At 37.2% G+C, this 21,988-nt stretch overlaps 1 protein-coding gene across 1 annotated transcript in view; it reads left to right on the top strand.

The window, feature by feature from the left end:
* The first annotated feature begins 6,289 nt into the window (after positions 1–6,289).
* The window catches only part of LOC140164750 (bactericidal permeability-increasing protein-like), a 28,819-nt gene continuing 13,120 nt past the window's right edge, over positions 6,290–21,988 (top strand). Inside the window, exons 1-7 of the mRNA XM_072188116.1 lie at positions 6,290–6,603; positions 10,960–11,074; positions 13,419–13,553; positions 19,565–19,638; positions 20,466–20,562; positions 21,055–21,118; positions 21,498–21,561. Coding sequence (XP_072044217.1) covers positions 6,480–6,603; positions 10,960–11,074; positions 13,419–13,553; positions 19,565–19,638; positions 20,466–20,562; positions 21,055–21,118; positions 21,498–21,561 — 673 coding nt within the window. The 5' untranslated portion in view covers positions 6,290–6,479. The remainder of the gene's footprint in view (positions 6,604–10,959; positions 11,075–13,418; positions 13,554–19,564; positions 19,639–20,465; positions 20,563–21,054; positions 21,119–21,497; positions 21,562–21,988) is intronic.

Genomic DNA, 21,988 nt, shown 5'->3' with positions numbered 1-21,988 from the left:
GTGCTGTTATGTGTTCACTGCAAAAACAGTGTTTATAAAGTGAAGGCAAGAATGTGTTTAAAAACGTTATGTTTAGAATATGGATTTCCGATGTCAGATGATTAGAAATTGAACACCATCACTGACCAATGTTCAGAAATTTGACTCATGATGTTTAGCTGTTACACGTGTTTATAAAGTGAAGGTAAAATTGTGTTTATAAAAGTGTTTAATTTCTAAACTAACACTGTTTTTGCATTGTATAATAATTATTATTACATTTATTTATCATTCCTTTCTTTTCCTTTCTCTGCATATCCATATTCTTTCCTAGACCTAAACTTTATCACTCACTCACTCTTCTTCTCCCTCTCTTCCCTTCTCTCTCTCTCCTCACGCATGGCCATTGTGTTCCCACCTGTTTAATAGTTTTTAAACGCATAATAGGCTGAAGGACATCCGACAAAGGCTAATGACATTACGATAGTCTCCTACACAGCCAGTTTGTGTCAGTCGGTCTGACACTCGTCGATCCTGAATGTTCGTGATAGCCACATACAGTCTGGCCCGAGACTACCTCCACGAGGGTCTACGCTGCGCTATTTAAAATCTGAATTTTAGTAACTTTTTCAGCTCAAGACGCACGATAATTTCTCAAGACGCTAGCTAACGACGATAATATCTGTTGAACATATACACATCCAGATTCTCATTCACGGTTTACCTCCGCGGCAGATTACCTTCGCGGCTACACCTGGTGTAGCCCTGAAGCTACACCTTAATGGAGCTACTCTGAAGCTACTTCGAAGTAGCTACACCTTAGCAAACCCCATGTGGATGCACCATATCAGAGCTACTTCGCTGTTACTCCATCCATAGTCTGTCTAGAAGCCAACTCCGGTGCTACACTAGTGCCAACTTCTGGATACGCCATATCGGAGCTACTCCAAAGGTACTCTTAAGAAGCTACTCTGAAGTACATCTGATAGCTGTCAACCACGAGCCAACCCTGGAGTAACACCGAAGTCAGCTCCGGTGTACAACCGCAGCCAAACGGGTCATTGACCGGCAGCGGTAAATAACTCACCGAACGCGTAATCGGCCGCGTACTAGTGCGCGTACCTAGCTATTTTTAGCAAAGCGAACTTTTGTTGTTTTGATTAATTGATTGACCATGTTTGCACGTTTGCATAGGGCGTCATGAATCGGTTTCAGCCACACGGAGACACGGACTATCATTTTGTTTCTTTTTAGTGCTTTTGTTTCATTTGTAGAAACTTGTTCTTTTGTTTAACGACAGTACGACTTCTTCTCAATTTGTTTTTAAAATCATTTTCAATCATTATTTAATTTTGTGTTTCTTGTTATGTTTTTAGTTTTGCTAAACTTGAGATGCTTGCATGACGTTGTCGTTGTTATTCTGTATTTTAAAGAAAGTGTGCATACTGCGGTTCGCAGTTCTACTTTCCCATGTTGTTTGTTTATTACAGGAGTTTATTATTGGACCCACAGTTAAAATTTATTCATAATTTATACTTATTGAATTTCTTGTTTTCACGCTGTTTTCCTAACATTTTGCACCACATTACTTTACTGTTGCAAGTCGTAGCCTAGGCCTAGGCCTATATTAATATGCCTACTTGCAATACAGTTTTGATATTTTACATGTTTTGGCTAGGCCCTACTAGTCTTTTTAACTTTCATTGATGTTACTCGCAGTTTTCATATTTTCTTTACTCGGTTGTTATTCATCTTTTACTTTGACTTACCTGTTTGATATGTGTTTTTTCGTTTGTTTGAGTAGGCCTGCATTTGTTTTTTTTTTTAACATTTTTCTTTGCTTATTATTATACTTGAATGATTGGTCACTTATTTATTAAAAAGTAAATATTTAAATAAGTTACTAAACAATTAAAAAGTAAATAAGTAAACGTAAATAAATAATAAATATAAAACTAATAATAAACTTAATAAAAGCGTAAAAAATAAATGAATAAAAGTGGGGTCCTAAAATAAATGACCAATCATTCAAGTATAATATGCAAAGAAAAATGCTTAAAAACATACAAATGCAGGCCTACTCAAACAAATGAAAAAACATGTAAGCAAACAGGTAATCAAATTAAAAAGCTAAATAACAACCAAGTTAATGATAATTATTATCATTCTAATATTGATTATTTTACATAGGCCTAGGCCTACGAGTACTATTCTTTTTTATTTAGGCCTAATAGGCCTACACATGTTTACTTATTTACTTTCTTATTTGTGTAGTTTACTTGTTTATTCATTGATAAATTTATTTAGTCAGTTATTTACTTCATTAATTTTACTTGCTTATTTCTGAACTTGTTTATAGGCCTTGTTTATTTACTTGTTTACTATTTTCTATTATTATACTATTAACATATATTTGAAAAAAAGAAAGAAAGAAAGAACAAAAATCCCTAATATATCCTAATAAAAGCATACAATAAAGCTAAATTGAGAAAATAGCATTCAATCTGGCAACAGATCATCACACATTTTTTTACGGAGTACCTCTAGAGGTACTCCGCTATAGGCTGTCTCTACGGGAGGTACACCGTGGAAAACCGGATAGGAGTAGTCCACGGATTTTTGACTCGCGTTACGGTGCACCGCTACAGAGTAGCCCTGGGGGTAATCCGGAGTAGCTCCAGAGTACATCCAGTGAGAAATTGGATATGTATGTTCAAGTGCAAGGAACCAGATCTGGTTTCTTTATACGAAATCATTTACGGGAGATATTCATCATTTTCTACACCGGTATCCAAAGATTTATCGTCTGAATATCAATCGTGCATAGCACATTTACGTGCATCGATCCCGTGTATTCATACAGTACAGTACTATAGACACGTGGACCTGGCAGCCTTAATACATTCGATGTGTTTACGATCAGCAAGAGCATTCAATTTATTTACATGAAGCACCTAAAGTCAGGTGGGTGATAACGAACTGTACATCGACGGCTAAAGTGTGCCTTTTGTGCTTTCGGCTTCTCAATCTCACCCGTTGGTTTTATGACAACAAAAGGTACCTTAAGCTCGTGTATGCGCTTTCACACGACTTTCGTTCAGTGGCGTAGCTGCCAAAGGGGGCCCGGGGGCGATCGCCCCTGGCAAAAATTGCCTATTTGGGCCCCGCCCCTAGTGCAAGGAAAAAGAGGAAAAAGGAGGAGAGAGAGGAAAAGAGAGAGAGAGAGAGGGCGAGGAGTGAAAGAGAGATATTGGAATCCATACGATATGGCTCTGTTCACAATCAATGGTAGAAATATGGTAACTGAGGGTCAAAATTTAAAACCTATTTTTTTGCAATATTTTTACTTATTACCTGTAGAAATATGATTAAATTTTAATAATGTAAACATTTCAGAGCTTAATCTTAGGATTAAATTAGTTAAATTTTAGCAAACTTGTGAGATTTTCCATAATTTCCTAAAAAAACATTTTTTTGTCAAGAAATCCAAATTTATAAAAAAAAATTGATATTTTTTAAGAGGTAATCATTATTCAGTGGAGAAATACATGTTAATCAAATTAAAATGAGTTTTTGTTTTATCATTTGGCTTATTCTACAAAATTGTTGGCCATAAGTATAAAATTAAGAGACAAAATGCAAATTTGGTTAGGAAAGTTTTATTTTCTAAATATATTATTGTCAGTTAAGTTATCAGGTAAGTTAGTCAGGTAAATTAGATAAGTTAGTCAGGAAAGTTAGTCTGGTAAGTTAGTTAGGTAATTTAATCAGGAAAGTTAGTCAGGTAAGTTAGTCAGGTAATTATATCAGGTAAGTTAATCAGCTAAGTTCGTCAGGTAAGTTAGTCAGATAAGTTAGTCAGGTAAGTTAGTCAGGTGTTTTAATTAGGTAAGTTAGGTAAGTTAGTCAGGTAATTTAATCAGGTAAGTTAGTCAGTTAAGTTATCAGGTAAGTTAGTCAGGTAAGTTAGTCAGGTAAGTTAGTCAGGTAAATTAGTCAGATAAGTTAGTCAGGTAAGTTAGTCAGGTAAGTAAGTCAGGTAAGTTAGTCAGGAAGTTAGTCGGGTAAGTTAGCCAGGTAAGTTAGTCAGGTAAGTTAGTCAGTAAGTTAGTCAGATAAGTAAGTCAGGTAAGTTCGATAAGTTAGTCGGGTAAGTTAGTCATGGTCAGGTAAGTTAGTCAGGTAAGTTAGTCAGGTAATTTAATCAGGTAAGTTAGTCAGGTAAATTAGATAAGTTTGTCAGGAAAGTTAGTCTGGTAAGTTAGGTAATTTAATCAGGGAAGTTAGTCAGGTAAGTTAGTCAGGTAATTTAATCAGCTAAGTTAATCAGCTAAGTTAGTCAGGTAAATTAGATAAGTTTGTCAGGAAAGTTAGTCTGGTAAGTTAGGTAAGTTAGTCAGATAAGTTAGTCAGGTGTTTTAATTAGGTAAGTTAGGTAAGTTAGTCAGGTAATTTAATCAGGTAAGTTAGTCAGTTAAGTTATCAGGTAAGTTAGTCAGATAAGTAAGTCAGGTAAGTTAGCTAAGTTAGTCGGGTAAGTTAGTCAGGGTCAGGTAAGTTAGTCAGGTAAGTTAGTCAGGTAATTTAATCAGGTAAGTTAGTCAGGTAAATTAGATAAGTTTGTCAGGAAAGTTAGTCTGGTAAGTTAGGTAAGTTAGTCAGATAAGTTAGTCAGGTAAGTTAGTCAGGTGTTTTAATTAGGTAAGTTAGGTAAGTTAGTCAGGTAATTTAATCAGGTAAGTTAGTCAGTTAAGTTATCAGGTAAGTTAGTCATGTAAGTTAGTCAGGTAAGTTAGTCAGGTAAATTAGTCAGATAAGTTAGTCAGGTAAGTTAGTCAGGTAAGTTAGTCAGGTAAGTAAGTCAGGTAAGTTAGCCAGGAAGTTAGTCGGGTAAGTTAGCCAGGTAAGTTAGTCAGGTAAGTTAGTCAGTAAATTAGTCAGATAAGTAAGTCAGGTAAGTAGGATAAGTTAGTCGGGTAAGTTAGTCAGGGTCAAGTAAGTTAGTCAGGTAAGTTAGTCAGGTAATTTAATCAGGTAAGTTAGTCAGGTAAATTAGATAAGTTAGTCAGGAAAGTTAGTCTGGTAAGTTAGGTAATTTAATCAGGGAAGTTAATCAGGGAAGTAGTCAGGTAATTTAATCAGGTAAGTTAATCAGCTAAGTTAGTCAGGTAAGTTAGTCAGATAAGTTAGTCAGGTAAGTTAGTCAGGTGTTTTAATTAGGTAAGTTAGGTAAGTTAGTCAGTTAAGTTATCAGGTACGTTAGTCAGGTAAGTTAGCCAGGTAAATTAGTCAGATAAGTTAGTCAGGTAAGTTAGTCCGGTAAGTTAGTCAGGTAAGTAAGTCAGGTAAGTTAGTCAGGAAGTTAGTCGGGTAAGTTAGCCAGGTAAGTTAGTCAGGTAAGTTAGTCAGGAAGTTAGTCAGGTAAGTTAGTCAGAGATGTAAGTCAGGTAAGTTAGTCAGATAAGTTAGTCAGGTAAGTTAGTCAGGGTCAGGTAAGTTAGTCAGGTAAGTTAGTCAGGTAATTTAATCAGGTAAGTTAGTCAGATAAGTTAGCCAGGTAAGTTAGTCAGGTAAGATAGTCAGATAATTTAATCAGCTAAGTTATCAGGTAAGTTAGTCAGGTAAGTTAGTCAGGTAGGTTAGTCAGGTAAATTAGTCAGGTAAATTAGTCAGATAAGTTAGTCAGGTAAGTTAGTCAGGTAAGTAAGTCAGGTAAGTTAGTCAGGTAAGTAAGTCAGGTAAGTTAGTCAGGTAAGTACGTAAGTCAGGTAAGTTAGTCAGGTAAGTTAGTAAGTTAGTATCCACGGTAGTTATTGCGTTTTCATTTTTTCTTAATTTTAAATAAATTTTAGCAAACAAAAAGAAAGTTTTCCTTTCATGTATGAAAATATAAATATTGCACTGGAATGTAATGCGGAGAAATTACTCCCAAAATTAAAATGAGGGCGCCATAAAACCAACACTATTTTAGTCAGGTGGTGGTCGCCGTGCATTCTATAAATTCAGTAAATTTTCATTTCATTGTCAACCGTGTAATTGAATGGGATTATTTTGAAATTTTAAAACGCTTGAAATATCACAAACAAATAGGCCTTATACAAGCTAAAACCGTTGGTGTTCGATAATGAACCCCACAACACTAACCGAGTATATGGAAAATGCCATACGGCGGGCGGTTTCACAATTTGCCGGCTCTATCATGCCACTCGCCGCCTGATTTTAGTGTAGAAACTTCCTGGTATTTCGCAAATATGAAACCTGAAACTCGATTGTTAACCAGGAACTAATGTTATCCATCTAAAGTAAATACTATAACCAGACACGATATAGAGCGAATCAACACGTTACATAGGCCTACTCGTATAACTATTTTATCGGCTCTATAAGTTTACTGAATCACCGTACGTACACACCGTGATTACACGGGCGGTTCCTTGCATGGTTGACATAAATCGGTACTAATCTAGGCAACATAATAATATATTATATAGACGTCAATCATGCAGCGTTCTTTTCCAACTGCATGGACCTTCATGGTCATCGTATTCTTTTGTTTTAACCAGGGCATTGACGGAGTAAACCCAGGATTTAAAGCACGAGTGACGCAAAAAGGAATTAATTACAGTAAGTGTATTTGTTAAGTGCTTTTGTTTTAAAATCAGTACAATTGCCTCTCTTAAAAAGTAACAATGCATGTGATATCGTAATACAGGAAAAACTAGCTTAAACATATGACAATGTATAGCCTATATATTATATACTGTTCTTATAATATAATTATAATATAATATAATTATAATAATAATAATATAATATAATATATGCAGGACCAACTAACAGAGCAATGCTCTGTTAGTTGTGAGAGCAACAATTACTATACATTGGTATTTGTGTACAGTTCTGTAGTGACGTAGGACTATTTCGCGTTAAATCGTACACGTACACGTACAATTGCGGTTTATCAGGCAACTGCGAAAAAACACTCGACGTCACTACTGCGCTGAGCTTGAAGTGAACCAAAGTACGCTCTTAAAAAGTCTAGATACCTAGCAAAATAAGACCTCGCTACTTTTTATCAAAGACGGAGATAACAAGATTTTATCGCGTCTGACGTCATCTATCAATCAAACTCGAAACGGTTTGTTTTCAAGTGTTGTGATGACAACTTGCCGAATGCGGCGGTATAACCGGGCGCCTTATTGTTAATTTTGCACCTTAAACATGCAAACCATCTCAAAGGTTAGGTCTTTGTAGTAGGAAACTTTCTTTAGCGAAGGCACCATGTCAACAATGCCTAGAAAAGCTGCTTTTTGCCTTGTAAAAGTACGTAATTTTTCGCCATTTGCTGCTATTCCTTTTCTCCGATCGGTACCAGATAAATTGGCTTTCCTTTTACGCGCTATTAGCCTGTGTAAACCAATCAAGGATCATAACTGACAGTGACATCAGACGCGATAAAATCTTTTTATCTCTGTCTTTGATAATACAGATTTCTAGTCATATATTTTTTTGCTGTCAGCCGATGACCACCTCTTTATTGATAGTTATGAACGGGTTTTAGCTATGCAAATCAAAATTTCCTTTCCGTGTTTGTAAATGTATATTTATTATTTATATTTTATATTCACTGTTAATATAGGCACACATGGACGTAGATAAATCGTGTACCAAAACTGCGGATAAAATTTCCTACCTATTTTCATAGTTATAAATTTGACTAGACTCGTGTTTACCTGTACTGAACGTTTGTTTACAAACTGTGTTTTCATGGGTCATTGGATCATAATGGTGACAAATTACAATACAATGAACTTCATTGTGAAACCAGTATCCATGGTAACCATTGAAAATATATACACTGTTAAAAATATTTCCGTAAATTTTTAGTACGGAATTTTCTGGCAGCAAAATTTCCAGAATATTACTTTTGTTTCCGTTAAATAACATTTTATTTTCAGACACTTGCGTATATTTTACACAAATTCGTTTTAAATTACAGAAAATGTATGTATTTTTACGGAAAAAATAAATACAGTGGAACTTCTGGACATTTTGCTGCCAGAAAAGGTTTAAAATTTCCGTAAAATAACGGAAATATTTCCGTCAACAAAAGTCATTGAAGCACATTTCTGTATTTAACAAAATTTTTAACGCTAAAAGTATGAAATGTATGTTGGAAAATAAAAATACTTTAATCATAATCTGAGGTCAGTTGATATTTCTTTCATTGAAATGATTTTACACCAAAAACAGTTTCCGTAAATTTACAGATTTCTGTTAGTTTATGGAAACTGTTTTTCGGATATTTATAACAGTGTACCGAATAATATCCTATTTATAGGTTGTGCAATGAAATGCAGGATATGCCTATATCACATAGTTCCTCATAGTCTGTATACCTTCATCGAGTCATTTAGATATTGTTTTAGATATTTAGATATTTAATTGTTTTTTATTGCATCTCTGAATGGAAGTAGGCCTATATAAAAATTATACATTTTCAGAAAGGCAATGATGCAAGGGATCCAACTAGTATAACAGATTACTTCAAAAATTAACAGTTTTTGAGAAAATCTCAAAATTTGATTTTGCTTTACTGACTTGAGGAAAGTATACGCACTATATCCATGATCGTTGAAATTTCTGTTAGAATATTTTTTGACATATGAAAACATGCACGAGAAGGATTGATCAATGTGCACATACGAAAAATTTAAAACCCTTTAATGTAACCCAAATGATATTTTGTGATGCAATGAATGGGTAATTTGCAGAATGTGACTATTTATGCAGCTGCCGAGTAAAAAGTGCATTTCCATTTTCTTGGTTATTATGTATATTTTTGTCATTTTGGACGAACTATCAATTACATTGCATTGTGGGCCGACCAGTGGCGTAACCAGCACTTTTCCAGAGGGCGGGAAAAGAGGGGAGAAGGGGCGGGGGCAACTTTGAAGGGGGTAAACTTTGACGAAAATGTCAAAAATCTCAAATATTTCAGGGCGGCCAACATCCCACAGGGAGGAGGGAATTCCGGGGGAACTGCCCCGACTGATCAAAGAATGTCTTGTGATATCTTCATACCCATGCATGCTCCTATACATGGGCTGGGGAAAAGTATGTAGCCCCCAAATATAAGAGGTCTGCTCCCTAAAACAACCATTTTCGTTATTAAGCAGGAGAAGCTTTTATTCTAACTTATTGTGTATTGACATTTTAGTTATATATTTAAAGCTTAATTAATTGCTTCTAAGATTTGCAAAATAGCTTTTTAAGGCCCATTCAATGATATGCTCATTAGGAGTATCCAAAAATAGTCAAAATCAGGTTTTGACACATTTTGTTACTGCCACAGAAGTGGTAACATAACCTGCTATTGGTTAAGCTGAAAGCCACGTATTAAAGACAATGGAAGACATTTTACACTACTGTCTGTTCAATTAGCTTAGATTCTTGAATTTTTAAGATATTTGAAAAAATAAAAACTTGTGGCCAAAGTCATCAAAGAAAAGTGTTAGCACAGCCTTAGACCTAACGTGATTTATACTTTTTAAATTCCCAAGTTCAATTTAAAACCCCATTTCTTTTCAATTTTGCCTCATTTGGGGCAGTTATTTGGGTCCACCGAAAGGGTTCGCGACCTTTTTATAAATTTAGTGGGACGGTCCATTCTCAACTTAGGGCATAGACCCTATCCAATTTAGCAAAACAATCTGTCTACCAATCTGTCCTGCCATTTCAATTGTTATACCGTTCCGGTTATTGGATAGGTTCTATAGGTGATGGTCCACCGGTTTTTGTTACACGAAAAAAAAAATGGCGCGAGTACGTTTTATGCATAACATTATTCTGAGCATTATTTTTTCCTAAACAAGGACATTAACATTATGGATTTCGTTGTCATTTCAACTGGTTTACAATGTAAATTGAGGTTTGTTTAATACCACCATTCCTTCCCAAGAATATCAGCATTCGCTTGACATTTTCAGATACAGTAACTTTACAAGAAATGTTTTCTGTAACCTGATTGTTTTAAATAATATTTTCTTGTATAAATGTTCTTTTGTTTTTTCATTTTGTATTCAACAAACAAAACGAAATAACAAATTGAAAATAAATGTGTAGTTTTATAATAGGCCTATAGGCCTACACCTTCTCAGACCCATTCGCACAATAAATAAATAAATAAATAAATAAATAAATAAATAAATAAATAAATAAATAAATAAATAAATAAATACACAAGGAATGTATTTATATAAGCTGGGCCTATTTTAGAAAACCTTAGTTCCCATTAATAATAACGTAATGTTTCGACAGTAGGGTTTCAACACAAATTAGGCATACTGGCAAATATTCTGCTGGACAATACTTCCTCATGCGGATGGTCGAATAAATACCATATCTGCGCATTGTGACATTCGTCCCCATTGCTCTAAATGGATTGATTCCAAAAAGTTTATGGTACCCGACGTTCTACGGCTTTTTATAAAAATATCGCGGAAAAAGACCAAACTTGAAAAGAAATGGGGTTTTAAATTGAACTTCAGAATTTGAAAAGTATAAATCACGTTAGGTCTAAGGCTGTGCTAACACTTTTCTTTGATGACTTTGACCAAAATTTTTTATTTTTTCAAATATCTTAAAAATTCAAGAATCTAAGCTAATTGAACAGACAGTAATCTGTATACGTATGTTCTCTATACTATAATTAGATATACATGTATTTGAATTGGGTCTTCAACTTTGTAAACGCTGTTGTTTTCTTTGTTATTTGCCCAAATGCCTAATGACAATTTGAATGACTTATCCGTCATTTTAAAGAAATTTAAGATAATGCATTTACCAATGTTTCAATAATTTATTAATCAATCACTTTCGTCCAAAATGGCGTAAACGACTACGTTTATCATGTACATTGTACTCCCCGTCGAATTACGACGTATAATGGGTTCACTTTGCGATTGTATCTATTAACAGTGAGAGATGTCGGCCTTAACATTCTCAAACAAGAACTGTCAACTCTGTCCATACCAGATATCAGCGGATCTGAAAAAATCAAGGGAGTCGGAAAAGTAGACTACACTGTTTCAAAGTAAGTAAAGATTTGGACAGGAACAAGGGAAAAAGAAGTCTTTCTCTTCAACTGCCGTGCCATGAAAATTGTATGTCAAAAGCCAAAACATATTTCCTAGATGTGGTGAAATCATTTCTTACCCCTTTGAAAAGATCCAAATGTAGTGATTTATTCAATTCTTTGAAGTTCCAAAATTTGCGATTCAAGTATAGCGTGATGTGATGATTGCCACGGTTTCCTAATTCTTCATTTTTAAGCCCCTTTTTGGGATTCCCAAAAGTTATATACTAAACATGCTAATGCTTAAACTTGCTTCATATAGGCCTACCCACTCTCTTAGTCTTAACATCGATCCCCATGTAGGGGAAAGTGGGGTAATCCCGGGCACCTTTCGTTAAGGCTACACAGGTACAAGATTAAATAAAGTTCATCAGTGAAAATCATATCAATGCAAAGTAGGAGTAATGTTCTAACTAGTAACCAGTTTTTAATAACTCAACATCTATAGTTAATAAGTTGTAATTAAAAAACAAAATGGAAAAAAATGATGGGGTAATGCCGGACACGGGGTAATCCCGGACACATGATTGTTGCTAAGAGGGAAAGTGGAGTAGGATGATAATCCCCTGAATGTATTAGGTACTTCTGTTACCTCAAACATACAACTATGGGGGCTGTTGTTGTTGTCTATATTTTCGAAAAAACAAGTGTCCGGCATTACCCCATCTGTATAGAGACGCATGTGTGTCCGGGATTACCCCTCACGGTCCCGATTGATTTTTTTCAATGCTTGTTCTACTAATCCATTTTTAAGATACCAAAATTCATACATCCTGCTAGCAATCAAGTATCAAACATAATTTTCATCCATACTTCATCTGTGTCCCTTGTCGCATTAACTGTCACCCAGCTAATAAATCACTTTTCAGATAAAAAGTCAAAAATGACAATTTCTGTTTTTTCGTAATTTTCACAAAGAAAGGCGAGACCCAAAGCGCTGGTAGTAGTACACGTGAGGTACACCTTGAGGTAGCTAATACCCTAAGGTAGTATAATAGTGCCACCCTTCTCCCTTTAGCTGCAATCGACGTGTCCGGGATTCCCCACAGTCCGGCATTATCCCACTTTCCCCTACGTTCAAACCATTGTTATGTTTCTGCAAGACAATGCTATTTTGTTGAGATACCTTGCAGAAACCATTTAAAGTTAACAATTTAAAGACATTGTAAAGGCATCCATGCGAGTATTTTTTTTTTGGGGGGGCTTTGGGGCGCCAGCCCGGGGTCAAAGTAGGGGCGGCAAAAAGAAGGGGCGGCGGAAGATAAAGGGGCGGCAAAAAGAGCAACAAAAGAAAAAAGGGCGTTACAAAAGGGGCGTCAAGAATAAAACAGGGCGAATTTTTTTGCAAATTAATGAAAATATACCTTTTTTGACTGTGAAAACGGGCGACAGCTCTAAGCTGTGTTGGTAATAGGGGGTGTAACACCTGTAAAATGTAACTTGAAAAAAATTGGTGAAACATTTTTTAACTCCTACTTTTTGGAGAGTCGTCCTGGCTGAAAAAAAATTGGGTCAACCGTTTCGGGCTGTTGCTGCAAGGGGCGGCAAAATTTACATTTTCTTAGCCCCCCGGGGTAGGAGCGGCCACGGTACGCCACTGGCATCGGGACATTTTGTGGACTAAAGTTTCTCAAGTTCGTCTTTACATTCAAACGAATTTCCGTCTTCCCGCCATTGTTAGTACTGGAACAGGCGCATGACAAGTTATACCTTCCATTACATTTCAACAAAGAAAATTTTCATAGAGTACGGCATGTGAAATCGACTGGATATTGGACCAATGTTCAACTTACAGTTTGCGGATGTTGCAATTTTTGTGTGTAGTGTGTGTATTTCTTTATGATCAAATTAATATCAATGAAAGACGGTCACATAATGTTGGCCTATACGTTGGAAACTAGCAATGACTGACGTATGTATCCCAACTAAACCCGTTGTTTGTGACTACTAAACCCGACATCACCTTTATGGATTGGGTCACAGTAGAAAACCTCATGGACAACTCCAGTGGTGAAGTGAAAATACAAATTTTCATTCAGGCAGATGTAGCGGAGTCATGGTAGTGTTAACGGGGTACTACACCCCTGCCCAATTTTGTATCTATTTTTGCATTTTCCTCAAAAATTATAGCGCCTTGGTGACAAGTAAGATATGTATATTATAGTGGCAATGACTACAACTACTGCACTGGAAATTTTATTTCAACACGTCGTTTATTGGCTTTTGCATCTGTGCACTCTTCACTATAAAATCAGAGAACTGGTCAACACTTTTAAAACACTTATTTTTGTTTAATTTTCAGTATGCGTGTAAATAGTTTCAACATCCCGTCAGCGACCCTAGTGCCGGATCCAACCGTTAAGGGAGTTACACTGAATGCAAACAGCTTATCTCTTGCCATGCACGGAGATTGGCGGTATAGTGCAAAGATTGCTGGGTTAGTTGCTATTAACTAAATTGAAATATTTTTTATAATTAATGTAACTTTTATTAGCTTTGATGAGTATCAGATAAACATTCAAAGGTACATACTGTGACGCATATACCAATAATTTAAGCGTGTTTCAAATCGTTAGTAATTATAAGTTTATCAAACATAATAAGCAAGAAATGAAATACGGTACCTGCTTAGGAAGTACATTTTTATATTTGATTTTAAACCTCAAATTCAAAGCATCAGATTTGATAGTAATTCGTCGTAGATGTAGTGACGTAACACCTGGATTAATTTAACATACTTCTTATTACATACACTCTTATTACCGGTAATAAGTGACTTATGTCCGACCGTGTGAACACGACTTATGAACAGGGGTAAAGACCTGGATCGTAATTCTGTAGTTGCACATCATGCTGATCACTTGCACCTGTAAGATTAGTCTCTTTGAAAAGAGCGTAATCATAGTCAAACTATTGCACATACATAGGTGATGAGTGTATCCTGCTTATAGTGCGGGGCAATCAATTCAAAAAAGTGTAAACCCATTGCTTTGGTCATTTATCCTGTTACATCACTACTGCTACGGCGATTATAGTGAGAAGAAGTCGTGTTCGCACGGTCGGACATACGTGACTTATTACCGGTTATAAGTGACTTATTATCTATAATAAGTGACTTATTGCCGATAATAAGTGACTTATTACCGGTAATAGTGACTTATGATGTCCGACCGTGTGAACACGACTAGAAGAAAATAAAAAGGTGAAGATCAGAAGCATGTCCACACTGCTTGCTAACTTCCTCCTATCGTATCCACTTCCCTCACCATGTCCACACTGCTTGCTTACCTCCCTATCGTATCCACTTCCCTCACCATGTCCACACTGCTTGCTAACTTCCTCGTATCGTATCCACCTCCTCACCATGTCCACACTGCTTGCTAACTTCTCCCTATTGTATCCACCCCTCAGAGAATTGAGATCTTCTTCCGATAAGACCCTGCTTAGTCAGCCTAGGGCACATAGAGGATCTGGTTTAAATACCTTCTCTGTCTCTGGCCCGAGGGAATGGAACAAACTCCCTAAAGCCATCAGGGAGTCTCCATCAATTCCAGTTTTCAGGAAGAAACTGAAAACTCACCTTTTCAGTTAGCTTCTTTCTTGTTCCACTGTGTTTATATATGCCTGTGTAACAGGGCATATATATTCTCCTTATGCTCTTTAGTCTTCTCCTTATATATGCCTGTGTAACAGGGCATATATATTCTCCTTATGCTCTTTAGTCTTCTCCGTCTTCTTCTCCTTATATATGCCTGTGTAGCAGGGCATATATATTCTCCTTATGCTCTTTAGTCTTCTCCTTCTTCTTATATATGCCTGTGTAGCAGGGCATATATATTCTCCTTATGCTCTTTAGTCTTCTCCTTCTTCTTCTTCTTCTTCTTCTTCTCCTTCTTCTTCTCCTTCTCATGTTTCATATTATCAGGGCTAGCTCCAAAACTACAAGGGCCCCGGGGCTAATACTTGGCACACTTAATGCCCCCACCCCAAAGATGTGCCTTTTAGGGGTCAAGGTCATGTCAAGGTCATCTTAGTATATATTGTTGGATTGTCATCATATTTGGTGGATGTGATCACAATCGAATGCCGATAAGGGTCAAGGTCATGTCAAGGTCATCCGAGTATAGTTTGTTGGATTATCATCAAACTTGGTGGATGAGATCACCATCGAGTGCCAATTATGGTCAAGGTCATGTCAAGGTCATCAGAGCAAATATTGTTGGATTGTCATCAAACTTGGTTCATGAGATCACAATCGAGTGCCAATAATGGTCAAGGTCATATCAAGGTCATCCAAGTATAGATTATTGGATTGGCACCAAACTTGGTGCATGGGATCACCATCGAATGCCAAAAATGGTCAAGGTCATGTCAAGGTCATCGGAGCAAAGATTATTGGATTGCCACCAAACTTGGTACATGGGATCACCATCGAATGCCAAAAATGGGCAAGGTCATGTCAAGGTCATCAGGGTTTAAGATTGTTAGATTGTAACCAAACTTGGTGAATGAGATCACAATCGAGCGCCAATATTGGTCAAGGTCATGTCAAGGTCATCCGAGTTAGGTTGTTAGATTGTCACCAAACTTAGTGCATGGCATCACCATCGAATGCCAAAAATGGATAAGGTCATGTCAAGGTCATCAGAGTTAAGATTGTTGGATTGCAACCAAACTTGGTGGATGATATCACCATTGAGTGCTAATAATGGTTAAGGTCATGTCAAGGTCATTGGGGGTTATGGTGGGAATCACAGGCATATATATTCGTGTTTGCTCAAACACAACAGTGCCATCTAGTTCTTCTTCTCCTTCTTCTTCTCCTTCTCACGCTTCATATTAACAGGGCTAGCTCCAAAACTACAAGGGCCCCAGGGCTCATGCTTGGCACACTTAATGGCCCCACCCCAAAGATGTGCCTTTTAGGGTCAAGGTCATGTCAAGGTCATCTAAGTATATATTGTTGGATTGTCATCATATTTGGCGGATGTGATCACAATCGAATGCCAAAAGGGTCAAGGTCATGTCAAGGTCATCCGAGTATAGTTTGTTGGATTATCATCAAACTTGGTGCATGAGATCACCATCGAGTGCCAATTATGGTCAAGGTCATGTCAAGGTCATCAGAGTAAAAATGGTTGGATTGTCATCAAACTTGGTTGATGAGATCACCATCGAGTGCCGAAAATGGTCAAGGTCATATCAAGGTCATCCGAGTATAGATTATTGGATTGCCACCAAACTTGGTGCATGGGATCACCATCGAATGCCAAAAATGGTCAAGGTCATGTCAAGGTCATCAGAGTGAAGATTATTGGATTGCCACCAAACCTGGTGCATGGGATCGTCATCGAATGCCAAAAATGGTCAAGGTCATGTCAAGGTCATCAGAGTAAAATTGTTGGATTGTCATCAAACTTGGTTGATGAGATCACCATCGAGTGCCAAAAATGGTCAAGGTCATATCAAGGTCATACGAGTATAGATTATTGGATTGCCACCAAACTTGGTGCATGGGATCACCATCGAATGCCCAAAATGGTCAAGGTCATGTCAAGGTCATCAGAGTGAAGATTATTGGATTGCCACCAAACTTGGTGCATGGGATCGTCATCGAATGCCAAAATGGTCAAGGTCAAGTCAAGGTCATCAGAGTAAAGATTATTAGATTGTAACCAAACTTGGTGAATGAGATCACCATCGAGCACCAATATTGGTTAAGGTCATATCAAGGTCATCCGAGTATAGATAGTTGGATTGTCACCAAGTTTGGTCCATGGGATCACTATCGAGTGCCAATAATGGTCAAGGTCATGTCAAGGTCATTGGTGGTTAGGGTGGGAATCACAGGCATATATATTCGTGTTTGCTCAAACACAACAGTGCCATCTAGTTCTTCTTCTCCTTCTCCTTCTCACACTTCATAATGACAGGGCTATCTCCAAAACTACAAGGGCCCTGGGGCTCATACTTGGCACACTTAATGGCCCCACCCCAAAGATGTGCCTTTTAGGGGTCAAGGTCATGTCAAGGTCATCTTAAGTATATATTGTTGGATTGTCATCATATTTGGTGGATGTGATCACAATCGAATGCCGAAAAGGGTCAAGGTCATGTCAAGGTCATCGGAGTATAGTTTGTTGGATTACCATCAAACTTGGTGGATGAGATCACCATCGAGTGCCAATTATGGTCAAGGTCATGTCAAGGTCATCAGAGCAAATATTGTTGGATTGTCATCAAACTTGGTTCATGAGATCACCATCGAGTGCCGAAAATGGTCAAGGTCATATCAAGGTCATCCGAGTATAGATTATTGGATTGCCACCAAACTTGGTACATGGGATCACCATCGAATGCCAAAAATGGTCAAGGTCATATCAAGGTCATCAGAGTAAAGATTGTTGGATTGCCATCAAACTTGGTGCATGGGATTATAATGTAATGCCAAAAATGGTCAAGGTCATGTCAAGGTCATCAGAGTAAAGATTGTTGGATTGTAACCAAACTTGGTGGATGATATCACCATCGAGTGCCAAAAATGGTCAAGGTCATTGGGGTTAGGGTGGGAATCACAGGCATATATATTCGTGTTTGCTCAAACACAACAGTGCCATCTAGTTCTTCTTCTTCTCCTTCTCACGCTTCATATTAACAGGGCTAGCTCCAAAACTACAAGGGCCCCAGGGCTCATGCTTGGCACACTTAATGGCCCCACCCCAAAGATGTGCCTTTTAGGGGTCAAGGTCATGTCAAGGTCGTCTAAGTATATATTGTTGGATTGTCATCATATTTGGTGAATGTGATCACAATCGAATGCCGAAAAGGGTCAAGGTCATGTCAAGGTCATCCGAGCAAACATTTTTGGACTGTCATCAAACTTGGTTGATGATATCACCATCGAGTGCCGAAAATGGTCAAGGTCATATCAAGGTCATCCGAGTATAGATTATTGGATTGCCACCAAACTTGGTACATGGGATCATAATCGAATGCGAAAAATGGTCAAGGTCATGTCAAGGTCATCAGAGTAAAGATTGTTAGATTGTAACCAAACTTGGTGAATGAGATCACAATCGAGCGCCAATATTGGTCAAGGTCATGTCAAGGTCATCCGAGTTAGATTGTTGGATTGTCATCAAACTTAGTGCATGGCATCACCATCGAATGCCAAAAATGGATAAGGTCATGTCAAGGTCATCAGAGTTAAGATTGTTGGATTGTAACCAAACTTGGTGGATGATATCACCATTGAGTGCTAATAATGATCAAGGTCATTGGGGGTTAGGGTGGGAATCACAGGCATATATATTCGTGTTTGCTCAAACACAACAGTGCCATCTAGTTCTTCTTCTCCTTCTTCTTCTCCTTCTCCTTCTCACACTTCATAATGACAGGGCTATCTCCAAAACTACAAGGGCCCTGGGGCTCATACTTGGCACACTTAATGGCCCCACCCCAAAGATGTGCCTTTTAGGGGTCAAGGTCATGTCAAGGTCATCTAAGTATATATTGTTGGATTGTCATCATATTTGGTGGATGTGATCACAATCGAATGCCGAAAAGGGTCAAGGTCATGTCAAGGTCATCAGAGTATAGTTTGTTGGATTATCATCAAACTTGGTGGATGAGATCACCATCGAGTGCCAATTATGGTCAAGGTCATGTCAAGGTCATCAGAGCAAATATTGTTGGATTGTCATCAAACTTGGTTCATGAGATCACCATCGAGTGCCGAAAATGGTCAAGGTCATATCAAGGTCATCCGAGTATAGATTATTGGATTGGCACCATACTTGGTGCATGGGATCACCATCGAATGCCAAAATGGTCAAGGTCATGTCAAGGTCATCAGAGTAAAGATTATTGGATTCCCACCAAACTTGTTGCATGGGATCATAATCGAATGCCAAAAATGGTCAAGGTCATGTCAAGGTCACCAGAGTAAAGATTGTTAGATTGTAACCAAACTTGGTGAATGAGATCACCGTCGACCGCCAATATTTGTCAAGGTCATGTCAAGGTCATCCGAGTATATATTGTTGGATTGTCACCAAACTTGGTGCATGGGATTACCATCGAATGCCAAAAATGGATAAGGTCATGTCAAGGTCATCAGAGTAAAGATTGTTAGATTGTAACCAAACTTGGTGGATGATATCACCATCGAGTGCCAATAATGGTCAAGGTCATGTCAAGGTCATTGGAGGTTAGGGTGGGAATCACAGGCATATATATTCGTGTTTGCTCAAACACAACAGTGCCATCTAGTTCTTTTTTCCCATCCTTTCTCTCCTTGTTCAGCGCCTTGATAAATTTTAAAGGCGCTATATAAATACCTTTATGTATGTATGTATGTATGTATGCTTGCTAACTTTTTTTTTTCGTATCCACTTCCCTCACCTTGTCTACACTGCTTGCTACCTTTTTTTTCATGTTTCCACGCAGAATTCACGTCAAGGACCATGGCAGTTTTGATGTAAATGGTGATGGAATTACCTTGCACGTTACTATCAGAATAGGTATGCATGGCCGATTTCACTGGAAATTACGGGAAATCGCACATTTTTTGTACAATTTTCACTTTTATTTTATATGAATATGTCAGAAATCAGATTTTGCTCTTTAATACCTATAGAGGATGTTATGCTATGCTATTATTGAGGCTACACATTTATAGCCAAATCTGCTATTTATCAGAATTGGACACAATGTTATCAAATCTACCATATTTTGGCATAATATACAGAGATCGAGGTCGAGTTTGCGCGTGTTTTTCATATTCCACAAGTGACATTGAGCTGTGCCTTAACCCTACCAAATATAAGCCTGAATCCTTCAACACAACCCGATGACCGTGCGTAGTTGTTGAAAGACTGAAGGATTGTGCCTAGCCAAATATCAAAAAACTGCAAGTATCCTACGTGATCCGATGGCGTCATTATCCGAACACACATTATAGGCACGAAAACATAGGTCGGCCAAGGTACACACCTGTGGCGTGCCATGTGCCTAGCACCCGACTATCCCACACCAGAGGAAACAACTTTTCTTCACTTTATCTCCTGTTTTTCTTCCCTCTCTCATCGCCAAAAAGCACGTAAGTGCGTAAATAAGCGCGCAAATTGTACTATGGCCGCGCATAGCATGCAAATGCGTTTCGCCAAATTTGACAAACACAGATATCAGCCATTAATAATAGACAATGAAAACGTTTGACAAATGTTTGACATCGTTGAATGTTTTTCAATCGTTTGTTAAGTGTGATACCTTTCAAAATCGAGTCCATGTTTTTCATATGTTTCTCAGCTCACAAATGACCACATTATGTTGTTTCTCATTATAATAGGTATGGATAGTTCAGGACGACCAACAGTATCCAGTCAATCGGGTGATTGTGTATTCAGCATTGGCTCACTGCATGTCAAATTCCATGGAGGAGCAAGGTAATAATCACACACGACTTGAAAATAAAGGTGTTTTAATGACAAACTTAAACAACAATAGGAAATTAGAATGCAGCTAGAGACCAATGCTTTTGTTGTTTATCATTTTGTACCCTAAGTTTGATCAGCTCGTAATCGGCGGGCCTTACAACATCGCGGATTAATATCAATATGTTTTATTTAGAGAATTGTCTTGGTACAATCGGCGGGCCTTATAACATCGCGGAAAAATATCAATATATTTTATCTAGAGAATTGTCTTGTGACATCTCGCCAGAATTATTACAGATTATTATTTGAAGTCCTATACTTTGTCTACTTTCTTTAACACACACAATATAGACCAGCCAGATCAATTATATCCTTCTTAACGTGGGTCTACTTTTCGGCGTTGTGGTAAAAGCCTAATAATTCTCGCAAATTACCAGCTGATATGCTTTGATTGAAACGTTATTATAACTTGACCATGTTGACTTTTCCATTTCCAAACAGCTGGCTGTATGATTTATTTGAACATGATATTTCGAAGGCATTGAAGAAATCATTGGTGAATCAGGTAAAACAACCTTGAAAAGGCAAATAATTAATAACAATGGGACAATAATGTTCTTCAGTAATTAACACTAGATCTTCAAAAATAACATTTAACAGTAATTTACTCAAACATTTTAAACGAGACTATGCAACTGTTTTTGAAATACCAAGAAAAATGTAGTGTTTTTTAAAAACTATTCTTTAAACATCTTTTTAACTACATGAGTCCTACGTTTGACATGCATGATTGGTTATAATAAGGCTATTATACTAGTGTTGAGCCAATCAACAGTGTTTTTAAAATAATCAAGTATTTCTATAACGAAGTAAAGAGATAAACATGTATTTTCTTTTACTATGCATAATGTGTTTTCAACAATCTTTCCTGGTTTATTTCACAGGCATGTAGCTTAGTCCAGAATGGCATCAACACTGATCTGAGCAAAGAGCTTGCTAAATTAGACCGTAAGTTCAACATTAAGGTGTTTTTGTTCCCTATAGAATGACAGTGGACAGTGATATGCAGTGGATTGGCTTTATATATTTTGCAAGATTTTGTTTGTGGATATGTTTAATCAATGACAATATAAAAGCACGCGATGCCGATTAAAATGTCAGTATCTAAAAGATTGCAAGATATACATGATATAGCTAAATATTCACACATCATCACCCCGATCTATTGCAAAGAAAGTACGCTGACATAATCATGAAAAGTGCTGTTATTGTACGGACATTTCTTGCAACATAAGTTGCACAAAATTACAAGAATCTGCAAATATCTACGAACAATTACAAGATGTTTTACAGGATGTTTTGCGAGGGTGCGGAAGGGTGCGGAATCTCCAAAAAGTAAACCTTTTTCTTAAAATAATTCGCTTGGACATGCAAA

This window comes from Amphiura filiformis, chromosome 11, assembly GCF_039555335.1.
Source record: "Amphiura filiformis chromosome 11, Afil_fr2py, whole genome shotgun sequence".
NCBI lineage: Eukaryota > Metazoa > Echinodermata > Ophiuroidea > Amphilepidida > Amphiuridae > Amphiura > Amphiura filiformis.
Note: the sequence above shows the minus strand (reverse complement) of the source record. Positions and strands in the feature narration are given on the sequence as shown.